The 12,162-nt window shown below is 47.4% G+C and overlaps 1 protein-coding gene across 2 annotated transcripts in view; it reads right to left on the reverse strand.

Annotated features, from left to right (window-relative positions):
* Nsg2 (neuronal vesicle trafficking associated 2) overlaps positions 1-10,226 on the reverse strand; it is a 57,816-nt gene extending 47,590 nt beyond the window's left edge. Inside the window, exons 1-2 of one of the 2 annotated variants that reach the window (XM_021233853.2) lie at positions 10,057-10,226; positions 9,065-9,214 (exon numbers count right to left, since the gene is read on the reverse strand). In XM_021233853.2, the coding sequence (XP_021089512.1) occupies positions 9,065-9,193 (129 nt within the window). In that variant the 5' untranslated portion in view covers positions 9,194-9,214; positions 10,057-10,226. Of the gene's footprint in view, positions 1-9,064; positions 9,215-9,668; positions 9,922-10,056 lie in introns of those variants that run through there. The other variant, XM_040748410.1, reaches the window with a different exon arrangement.
* Between the last annotated feature and the right edge of the window lie 1,936 nt (positions 10,227-12,162).

Consider the following 12,162-nt stretch of genomic DNA (forward strand, 5'->3'; position numbering starts at 1 on the left):
GCTGCTGCTTTCATTTTCATCTTCTCTTCCAGTCCTCCAGTCTCCCTTAAACTTAAAGAAATCGCTAGCCTTCCTGTTTTCCAGTTGCAGAATTTTGGCTTCCGCGAGGTTAGTCACTGTGTCCAAATCCCTGAGTGTGAACCGATTGATCCAGTGAGCAGACAGGCGGCATCCAGCTCTTCTCTGTCAATCGTCAGTTTTTTGTTTGTTTGCTTTTCCAGACAGGGTTTCTCTGTAGCCCTGGCTGTCCTGGAACTCGCTCTGTAGACCAGGCTGGCCTTGAACACACAGAGATCCGACTGCCTCTGCCTCGTGAGCGCTGGGACTAAAGGTGTACCCACCACTGCGGGTCAACACTTTTGAGGTATCACTAGATGCCTGGCACTGCACCAAGAGCCTGCATTCCTGAAGTTCATCTGTCACATGGACTCTGGTGTGGATGAGCATCCACACATGACAGAAGAAATGGAGGCCGGGTGAGGACTGAGACCACAACCCTCAGGTAGTTGCTAGGAGGCAGTGCTGAGTCAAGTCAGGCGCCACCTCCCACATTCTGGTCCTGAGGGCACTGGATGCCGCCAGGGCCCCACAGACCTGCTGCAAGAGGCGAGGGCAAAGGAATGGAGGCTGGAGGACCAGATGGGGGGCCGAATCCTCACTCAGATCTTCCCCGTTTTCCTTCTCTGCTCCTCACCTCACATGTGCTCCTTGGATTAGATTTTCCCCGTGGGATCCTGAAAGCTGAGGTAGGGTGGAGAGCCCAAGCCAGGCGCCAGTGCCCAGGGAGCTAGTGGCAGTCTATAGGGCCCCGTCAGTTCCACACTGGGAGATTGGCTCACAACACAGTAAGATGAGTCAAAGACAGAAGGCTAATATGAAGCTGCCATGCAGGTCTGGGCTCTTTCCAGGGCTCTTTTCTTTGCCAGGTCTTTGCTTTCTTAGAGACAAAATACAAGACAGGTGTGGCCAGACTGCCTCAAGCCATGCCTCAGCTCCCACCGAGCAACTCTCTAGAGGGGCTCACCAGAGTGGAAGAGAGTGCGCCACCCCTCCTGCATGCTCCGCCTTTGGTGACATGGGAGTGACTTTTTAGAATGAAAATTACAAGACTGAGAAATCACAGACCTAAGTCTTCAAATGGCCCTCATCAACTCCACTCTCAATTCTCAAGCATCTAGCAATCAAAGTGCATACACACCGTCAGTCCTTCAAGACCATTCAGGTTGTCAAAATGACAAGATTTTAATCTCTTGTGACTAAATAAGGTCCCATTACGTATATTTTGTGGTATAATGCATACATGCGCCAAAACACCACATTTTGGGGGCCAGAAAGATGGCGCAGTGTTGAAGAGCACCTCCTGCAAAGGGCCAGAGTTTGGTCCCCAGCACCCACATCAAGTGGCTCACGATGTTGGTAACTTAGGCTCCAGGGATCCAGTGCCTTCTTCTGGCTTTGGAGAGCATGGCACTCAAGTGTGCTTCCCCTCACATACACCTAATTTAAAAATCATAGTTTTTTTTTTTTTGCTCCAGAAATATGATCAGTTTTCAAGTGCCAATAAAACATAAAAAAGACTGGAATTTATGCACATTGTTTTTATACGTGAGGCCACATTAGAATATGCTTTCATGGAGCAAGCCACAATCGCCTCTTTCCCCCTTAGTGTCTCTGCCTCATCCTTATGATAGTTGCTCAGTGAATCTCAGTTTACATCCGTGTGCATTTAACCAGCCCCTTATCCTCAATAGTTCAAATCACTCCTGTTTTTTGGTAGTATCTTTAGGGTATTGTGAAACTGGAAAAAAAATGTGCTCATAGGACACATTCCTACACAAAAGGCAGGTGATGCAGTCAGTTTAATTTTATAAACAATGTCGTATGCCCACAGGAAGACTGCACTAAGTCTGCAGCCAATAGGAATGTGTTAAGAGCAGGAAGAAAGACTCTCACAGGAGAGGGGTGGAGGCTAGAGCACATGCGACTTAAAAGCAGAAGGGAGGGGGCTGGAGAGGTGGCCCAGCAGTTAAGAGCACTGGCTGCTCTTCCAGAGGACTGGGGTTACCCAGGTGGTACTTTAATCCTAGCACTCGGGAGGCAGAGGCAGGTGGATCTCTGTGACTTGGAGGCCAGCCTGGTCTATAGAGTGAGTTCCAGGACAGCCAGGGCTACACAGAGAGGCCCTGTCTGGAAAGACCAAAAACTAAACAAAACAAGACAAAATAAAAAGAAACCCTGTCTTGAAAGACCAAACAAACAAACAACAAACAAACAAACAGAGGACTGGGTTTGACATCGTGGCACCCACATGGTGGCTCACACCTGTTTGTAACTCCAGTCCTAGGAGACCTGACACCCTCCTCTGGTCTCCACAGGCACTGGGCACACCAAGGTGCACAGAAATACATGCAGGCAAAACATGCATACACACAAAAGAAAAAAACAGAAGAGGAGATTATAGAGGGAGGAAGGGAGTCAGCAGAGGAGGGGCAGGCTTGGGGAGGACTGTAGGGAAGGAACACAAACAAAATATGAAGACATGTATGTATGAAAATGTCGCAGTGAGGCCCATCCCTCTATCTAACTTAAAAAGAATGGAAAAAATTAAATTACTCAAGTTAGCATTAAAAAAGCATGTATTGAGATTGTTTTTCCAAAACTTACCAACATGAGCATGATTGACTTTTTTGTTTGTTTGTTTAAAGTTGCTTTGCTTTTAAATTACAGAGACTCTTAATGTTTATTGAGTAAAGCAAACATTTGGTTTTACCATTTGCAGGCACTGCTTGAGCCTCACCCAGCATGGCAGATTCAGAAGCCTCTGAGGAACCTCTCTGTAGGGCAGGCGGCTGAAGAGGCTGTCCTGAGGGGCGGGACAAGCTCCTTGCTGGGGAGAGGCTGACATTTCTCATGGAGAATAGGAAGGTAGATAGGCTGGGGGCAAGCCTCTGAACAGACAGCCCACCTCTCCCAGACCTTTTCACGTCTGCCCTGTGTGAGTCCCATGTCTCCCAGCCCTGGTCCTTGAAGCTCACCATTCTCTTTTACAGTCTCCACAACACATCACATGAGGTGACAGATCCTGAGTGTCCAAGGTAAGGAAGGAAACTGGGTCACTGAGCTCTGTCTGTGTTGTGCCCGAACAAGGCGCCTAGATACTTCTCACATTTTTTTTCTCTGATAGTGAGCTGTTAGGTGGGTATCGTGCCCACCTTACAGCTCCAACAACAATGAAGCCCTGAGTAGCTGAACAACCTGCACGGAGCCTCACAGCGGGCAAACAGCTTGGCAAGGATCTGAACCCACTCTCTGGGATTAGGAAGTACACGTGCCCTACTGTCAGCTTCATTCTTTACAAACTTCGAGGTGTGGCAGATGACGATAATTGACCTCAGGAGCTTCCCATTCCTCTCCTCCTCAATGCGTGCGAGCCACCATCCCCGAGATTCACGGAGACTGAACCATTAGCAGAAAGGAAAGAGCATGACTGGAGCCTGGCCGCTGGCTCGGCAAGCACGTGACCGACTTGGGGCTTTGCTGAGGTGAGTGTGTCTGTGGCCTGTTTTCCACGGCCCTGCCATGCACCTGCTGGCATCTGCAGGATATCTACGTGCAGAGTTCAGCTTCCGTTTTCTTTGGGTGAGTTCTGAAGCAGTAGGTCTGTTCTCTGAAACCATTTCTGCATTTGCAAGGTGGGAATCATGGGTAGAAACCTCACAGAGTTTACCAGGGCACCTGCTCGTGGTGAGAAGGTCCCAGAGGAGAACTGGGTGTCCTAATTGTCCTAGTTACCTTTCTATTGCTGTGAAGATACACCATGACCGAGGCAACTTACAGAAGAGAGGGTTTATTGTTTGGGGTTTAGGGTTTCAGAGGGTGAGCCTATGGCAGGTGGGTAGGCATGGTACTAGAGCAGTAGCTGAGAGCTTACACCTCATGCGCAACCAGGGAGCAAAAAGGGAGAGAGAGAGAGAGAGAGAGAGAGAGAGAGAGAGAGAGAGAGAGAGAGAGAGAGAGAGAGAGAGAGAGACTGGGAATGGCATGGGTTTTTGAAACTTATAAGCCTGGCCTGCAGTGACACATCTCCTCCAACAAGGCCACACCTCCTAATTCTTCCCAAACAGTTCCACCAACTGGGTGTCAAGAATTTGAATATATAAGTCTATGGGGGCCATTCTCACTTAAACCACCACACTAGCTTATCAGGAGCCTGTTCCCATAACCCAGAGGACACCTGCCTGCTTTGTTTTGAGTCTGTTTCCCCACACGGCTGATGAAATAATGAAAGCCATTTTTAAACACAGAAGAGGGAGACTTATTAAGAAATGTCCTTCTTCCTGCTGTGTGGCAGGCCTAAAGCTGTTCATGCGGAGCCAGTGACCTCAGGCTAAGTGGCCAAATGCAAAAGAGCCAGAGTAAATTCTCCTCAAGCCACCTTGGCACCAGGTCTCAGTGAGAATCTACTCAGCTACTATTCTATGGTGCCAGTCCCAATGGCCCTGTTGCTTCAGGCCCAGCTGCGGCTTCTAGTCAGGCTCCTGTTTCTGTTCTTTTTCTCTCTTTCACTGTTCTTCAGGGACCCTGGCCACTTCTATTGGGGCCAACTCTTCCAGTGTTCCCTAGAGGAATGAATGGAGGTGAATTTCTTAGGGACCATCATGGGGCTAACTCTGTCCATTGTCTGTAGATGAACCACAGCCTCCAGCATAAACTTCATAGAATGGGACTCCAGATCCCATTGTCTTTCTGAATTAAACCCCTCCTTATTCTGGGGCCTACCTGATGCTCACCTCATTCTTATCTCCTGTCTCCCCATCTCTTAGCGTCTCCCACCAAACTGCTCCCTGTCTTTTCATGGCTGTGTAGACTTGGTTGAGCACAGGATTTTCCAGGTGGGTGAATGGATGGAGGAATGAGTACCTTTTAGTATGATTGTTAGAACCACAGCTAAACCTGATGGTGGTCAGGGGAGGTGTCTGAGCGACCTTCTGTTGGAACTTGGCTTAGGAAGATAAACACTGTCCACAGCTAAGAAGGACATGTTGAGGGAGGAATAGAGGCAGCATCTTGGAGAGCATGGAAAATTGCAGGAAAAAGTCGGGGTTCAGGGACACTAGGCTTCCAACCCTGCAATCTTCTCCTTGTCTGCTATATTTAGATATGCCACCGAGCCTTGGTTTCTCTGTGTACTTTGTTGGCATTTGCAGAAGGATAATTCTTTTGGACGGCATCAACCCTGGTACTCCACTCCTTGTCTGTGATATTTAGATATGTCATTTCACTGACTTAAATAATGGTTTCCTCATTGGTGAAATGTGTACACTAAAGTCTACCCCACAGGACTCTGGAAGATGAGCTGAATAACAGACAGGAATGCCCTGTGTGACCCAGGGTATGCTTTCAGACAGGTTTGGATATAGCCTGAGTGTCTCCCCAAGGACCATGTACTAGAACGGGTCCTCAGGAGAGCTGTGTTGAGAGATGTGTCCTATAGGCTGAAGATGGATGCCCCAATGTCACAGAGAAACTTTGGGTGACTGTCTAGGTAATTAGATGTCTCTGTCAATTCCAGGGTTTATATTATATCTTTCTGGGGTCTTTGAAGACAGATAGTTATGCCTATGGTTTTCCTTAGTTATGATAAAAGATGAGTTACATATAAAAATTTAGACTCACAAAGATAGGCTAGATAATAGAATATTTTCTTTAAATTTTGCCAAATGTTAGTGGACTAAATATTGTCAACTATAGTTCTTGCTTGATAGCTTTTTCATTATATATAATTTTACTATATCAAAGTTAAAACCTTCATTTTTATTTAAACAGAAAACAAGAGATGATGGGTGATGTCCTTCTGTATGCTGTGAATATATGTTTCTCTTATTGGTTGATGAATAAAGCTATTTTGGCCAATGGACAGGCAAGGTGTAGCTAAGCAGGAAGTATAGTATAGGTGGGGGGAATTCTGGGAAGAGGAAGGAAGAAGGAGAGAGTCTCAAGAGGTACACCATGTAGCTGCTGAGGAAGCAAGATACCTGGTCATCACCAGTAAGCCAAGACCATGTGGAGATACACAGATTAATAGAAATGGGTTAATAATTAAGAGAGAGCTAGCCAATAAGAAGCCTGAACCATAGGCTGAACAGTTTATAAGTAATAGAGCCTCTGTGTGTTTATTTGGGACTGAACAGCTGCAGGACAGGGTGGGACAGAAACTTTTGTCTACAGATCTCTGTGAGTTTGGGGTCAACCTCGTCTACAAAGTGAGTTCCAGGACAACCAAGGCTATGTAGAGAAACTGTGTCTCAGAAAGCAAAAATGAACAAAGAAAAGGAAGGAAGGAAGTTCTCAGACTCTTAGCTAGGAGGATGACAGTAAAAGGAGAAATAAGGATTTGAACCCAGCTGAAAACGTTTCTTCCAGTCCGTGATGGTAGCTATCATTTAGAGAAACTGGCCTCTGGACTGGAATTCTCCTTTAACACATTTGTCCTGCTGTCAGGGGGAAAACTGCATTTGCTTTTGTAAAGGCCATGAAATCTGCACTGGAGATATATTGCAATGGCAGAGTACTTGCCTGGCATGTATGAAACACTAGGTCTAACCTCCTGCCCTGTAACGCTGAAGCAAACAGTAACAAAATCTAAGTGTGTCAGCACAGAAAAGCAGTAAGACAATTTCCCACTCAGAGAAGATGCAGGCCTAAGACACAGCTGATCCAGGCTGAGTTAGAAACAGAGACCAAATCTGTACACTCAGACCAAGTTCACTTCTTCTCCCCAAAGTGGAAGGTTCTGGAACACCAGTGCCCAGGTTCTACATCCAGATGCTTCATCAGCTTTGCTTCGAGAAGTTACATCGCCAGTCTATGTCTGAGTTCCATTATATACTGGATCATGATAGCTATTCCCTTACCAGGTTCTATTTACTAAAGAGAGACTGAAGTCAAAGTGTGTGTGTGCGTGTGTGTGTGTGAGCGTGTGTGTGTGTGTGTGTGTGTGTGCGCGCGTGTGTGTGTGAGCGTGTGTGTGTGTGTGTGTGTGAGCGCATGTGTGAGCAAGAGCATGTGTCTGCTTGGGACGGTACTTGGTGTTTTATAAAGCACTTCAACATGTTAATTACTCTTCTTTTATTCTTGGCTTTGTGCCACTTGGCATCTGCGGCCATATCTGATTTTGTTCTGACAACCTGAGGTAGGAGCTTCCTCACTCCACAGAAGAGGAAACTAACACCCACCTGGTAGAAAGAGTCAGTTAGGAGCACCAGAGGGAGTATGCTGTGTGCCTCTGCGGGGACTTGCTGCACCTTTTGGCATGCCTTGGGATGACTTCCTGGTATGTTCAGGATGGTTGCTCAGTGTGAGAAAAGAACTCTCAGAGAGGGTTAGGAGGGTAAAGGGAGAGAGGGCACATTATTCTCTGGACATCCTGCAGCAGAGGTTGTGGGGAAGTGGCGTCCCCACTATCCCTTGCAGCTCACACCTCTCAGACACTTCCATGTGGCCACTGACTTGCAGAACCTCAAGACACATGTGTTTCCCTTCACAGCCTCCAGTGGTGCTTGGATTCAGGTGCAAACATCCCCATCTAGTCTTTCCATGCATGCGGTTCTACCCCAGCTTTGGCTTATAATGTGAGTTCCTCATTCCAGACTCCCAGGTGTATTCTGAGTCTAAACAGGGTTGCTCAGCTTTGGCTGCACGTGGGGTTCATGTGGGGAGACTGCGTTGATGTTGACGGCTGGATCTCATCCCAGAGATTCCAACAAAGTTGCTCTGGTCAGGGGGTGACCTCAATAACGGGACTTTCTAAATCATCTGGTGTTTCTTATGTGAAGTAAAAAACTGAGTGTGCCTGATGTGCCTGAGGCGAGTTCTCAGTGCCATCTCACCACACTTCCTTAGCAGCCACAGCCTGTTCAAAACTCTCTTTAAAAGGCTTTGTTAGTGGTCTCAGGATAGCTCAACCACCCACCCTGACACATTCTTCTATCAAAAACCTCTGCGCTTTCAAAACAAATGACTCAGCCCCAGCCAATCAGCCAGCTCTTTATCTCCATTTAGTTCCCCTCCATTGATTGGATGGAGCCAAGTGGTTAAGACGCACACAATGCCCTCCTGGAGATGCCAATGAAAAAAACTGAACAGATGGAACGATCCATTGTTTCATCTCCAGCCCGGGGGCAGGATCATTTACCTGCAAACCCTCACCTCCTAAAGCCTCCGCTCTCTTGGTTAGACCTTACACAGACGTTCCCACCTATGTCTGTGGGATGCCACCCCTCTGCCACCTCCATTCTTTTGTCAGGAGATGTGCCATCAGCCTCGGCTGCTTCCCAGCCTCATCTCCCCAGACATCCCCCTGCAGCCACGCCGTCCCTGGGAGCTTCCCCCACTCTGCACATTCGCTTTCATCATTGCCTTAAATACCTTTTCCCTCCCCAACACTGCAAAGCTTTACTCACCTTCAAAACTCTAATTTGGATATTCTGCACTGCAGTTCATCTGTGCCGCCCTCCCAGCCCCTCCCAGCCTCTCCCCACCCTTTGAGATGCTCAGTCCAGTATTTACCACAATGCACCGGGTTCATCTGAAGAAGGGTTTTGCAAGTTCGTTTTTTGTTGTTGTTGTTGTTGTTTTTTAAATAATCAACTGCTAGGACAGGGGCGACCTTAGCAGGTACAAACTGAATCCAAGGGACTGAATCCAAGTCCCTGCCTTCCTATCTTTACCAATCAATTTTTGAAACCCCTCAAGAAAATTAAGACAGGGTTGTTTTTTTTTCCCCTTCATCACTATGTAGAAGCTTGTGTGTATTCACCTGCCATGATACAATCTTAACAAGAAAACATTAATTTTCTTGCCAGTGTATGTAGATATGAACAAACACCATAAATCTGCAATAACAACACAGGAGATATTTCATCTCTGGATAGAATATTTTCCAAGGAAGGGAGCCTATTTGGTGCCTGGGAGAACGAAAGGGTTTGAGGCGGTGAATCTTTTGCTGCTTGGGATCTTGGGTTGGGGTAACCTGGGGGACAAGGGAAGGAAGATCACCTATTACCTTCTCCGGAGCAGACAGCTGTAAATGATTAACCTCCAAGGGCGTGATGAGAGGAACAGTCTGGAAGCCATCCTCCACCGAAGGCGGCTTGGCTCCCTTCTCTCCAGGGTTGCTGTTCAGCTTCACCATACTTCGGTTTTTTTTCCAGACCTAAGGCAAGCAGCAGAATTCTGGTTACAGCGGGAGGATGAGGGGCTGACGATAGTCCACTACAGCTCCCCTCCAGCAGCGTCCACTCTGGTGCTGGCCATCAATCTCCCACTCGATTTCCTGACATGGTTCCCATTGTCCAAGGAAACTTCATTAACCAGCAGAGTGTGCCAACTGCCCACTGAGTTCACCAACCCTCAAATTAGGGAGCAGAAAAAAAAGGAAAAAAATCTCAGATCTTCATTAAAAAAAAAAAGCTTAAAAATACGAAGACACCATAGCTAACATATCCCTAGAACCCCACTGGCAAGCTTGTTTTCAGCACAAAAGGAAACTCCATTACTATGGGTCCCCTGCAGAAGGATACATTTCACCTCACCACCCACACTGCTTTTTACCTTTTCTTCCCGATCTCTTAAACACAATTAAATACATTCAACATCTCTCACCTTACCTTTTTAAAAAACACAATATGTAGATTGTACACGAGATTCGCGTTTCAAAATCGGAAAGGGGCTGTGTTGAACCTAATCTCGTTATTCAGCCATAAAATACCTCCATTTCCTCAATAGCCAAGGGCTTTTTTTTTCATGGAAAGTTAGCAGCCCCCATATTGCAAGATTGCCAACTAAATAAACAAATACGTTTATTTCTCTGCAGCTCCCTTTGAAGTCAAGCATTGCTTTCACCCCACCCTCAAAAGCCCAGCACAACTGAATTTCTCCTGTCAGTCCTGCGGTGGGACATAATTAGACAGAACAGGGTTGTTGTGGGGATGACAGGGTGGTAAGGGCTGGGAGGAGGCTGCGGAGTGGTTACAACAAAAACAAATGCCTACTTACTGTGCAGCACTGGTGGGGGTCAGAGCAGAGTCAAGCCAATATGTAGAGGAGGAGGACAAGCAGGAGTCCTCCCTCCACAGACCGAGCTCGTGGCGCTGAGAAAGCAGCCCTTGCGTGCCTGGATCCGGAGCTTCTGAGAGCAAGGCGCCAGCGCTCTTGGCAGCTGCCAGCCTGCTCGCCTGCTCGCGCCTCCCACCGGGGACGGATCCCACACCACCTGTCATCTGGCACCACCTGCTGTTTCTCATGCATGGCCACAACCCCTGCATAGGACAAACGGTTTCAAAAAAAAAAAAGTGGAAGGGATTTTGGCTATGCCAAAAACAATAATCTGGCTTTTAAAAATTATACAATTATGTAAAACGGGATTCTTGAATCTTTGGTTGTGTGTGGGGGGGTGGAGACTAGAAAAAGCAGGCACTAATTTTTTCTTTTTTAGGGGAAGGGCTCACCTCTTACTAAAGCTTCCCTAACAATATTCAATACTATAAAGCAGAATGGTTCAAAACACCTGCTTTGTACAATTCCACTGCCAGAGAGTCTGGGAAACAGAACCTTCATCCAGTGACTGATGAAAGCAGAGGCAGATACCCACAGATAAAACACTGAACTGAACTCCTGGAATCCAGTGACATAAAGGAAGAACTGATGGGCAAAGGAGTTAAGACTGAGCTGGTTTAACCCACAGAAACAGTTGGCCTGAAAAAGGGGGAGCTCTTGGACCCCAGATTGACCCAGACCCCCTGAATGTGGGTGTCAGTGAGGAGGCCTAGGTAACCTATGGGGCCTTGGGTAGTATTTATCCCTGGCGTACAAACAGACTTTGAGTGCCCATCCCACAATGTGGGATGCTCTCTCAGCCGGGACTCTTGAAGGAGGACCTAGACCGTACCCTGGATGACATGACAGACTCTGGAGATCCTCCATGGAGGGCCTCACCCTCCCTGGGGATTGGAGTGGAGATTGGATGGGGGGCTAGGGAGGTCTGGTGGGGAGGGATGGGGAGGAGGGAGGGAGAGGGAGCTGTGATTGACATGTGAAGCAAGCTTGTTTCTAACTTAAATTAAAAAGAAACACAGTTGAAAAACAAACAAACAAACAAACAAAACACCTGCTTTGGAGTTAGAAGACAAAGTAAACTGGCAATTATTTCTCATTTCCCATGCAGTAATACCTTTCCCATCTCTTTCAAGCTTCCACCCTCACTTGCAAAATGTGGTTTCTAACTGACTTGGAAATGGGGGCCGCATGCAGAGTGCACACGCCAGCACGAAACAGTGACCTGGAAATGGGGACCGCATGTAGAGTGCACACGCCAGCAGGAAAATGGGGATCATGAAGCACTGCACAGACTTGAGCTGTTGAGCTCACAATTGCCCCAGGCTTGTCCAGGGCAGCTAAGGTCACAGACCTGGAAAAGATCAGAACTAGGATTTGAATGCTGACTCTCTGTCCCCAAAGTCCCTATTAGATGACACGCAGTCTGATGTCCAGAGTGGGAAGGGGTGAAGCGGCAGGGTCAGCCCTGACTCTGTGGCTCCTGCACATTGAATAACTGCACACTAAGCCCCTGCTTCCTCATCTCTGGCTGAGGATAACGCTTCCATTGCAGAATGACAACGAACATGGGACGAGAATATACCCACAGAAACACCTTTGACTTGTGAACAGTGTTCTGAATGCCTAGTCCAACCATAGAGATGGTTCAAGTCCACTGCCAGGGACATCTCCCAGGTGTGGCTCCAGTCCCTGTTGGCTGTTCATCACCAGCTACAGTGCGGTTCCTGTGTTTCATGACCACCTGTCCCAGTATTGAGCACCCTCCTCACTTTGATTTTCTAATATCTTGTCATGTGTGCTAGAAGTCACCCCAGTTAGTTAAAAAGCATGGGAAAGTGTGCGTCATCTGTACCGTTTGGAAATAAAACCACGTGTGTGTGAAGAGGTTTATGAGGCTGTGAAGGCTGTCACACATGGGAGCTGCACACATTAAAAGAAGATGCAGTATGTGAGAGGGAAGTATTCTAAAGAATATCTGTCTTCCTTCCCCTCCCTTCCAAAGACCGCAATGACTTCCAGGTTCAAGCATTGCACAAGGCCAGTGCA

Source organism: Mesocricetus auratus, unplaced genomic scaffold (assembly GCF_017639785.1).
Source record: "Mesocricetus auratus isolate SY011 unplaced genomic scaffold, BCM_Maur_2.0 Super-Scaffold_100007, whole genome shotgun sequence".
NCBI lineage: Eukaryota > Metazoa > Chordata > Mammalia > Rodentia > Cricetidae > Mesocricetus > Mesocricetus auratus.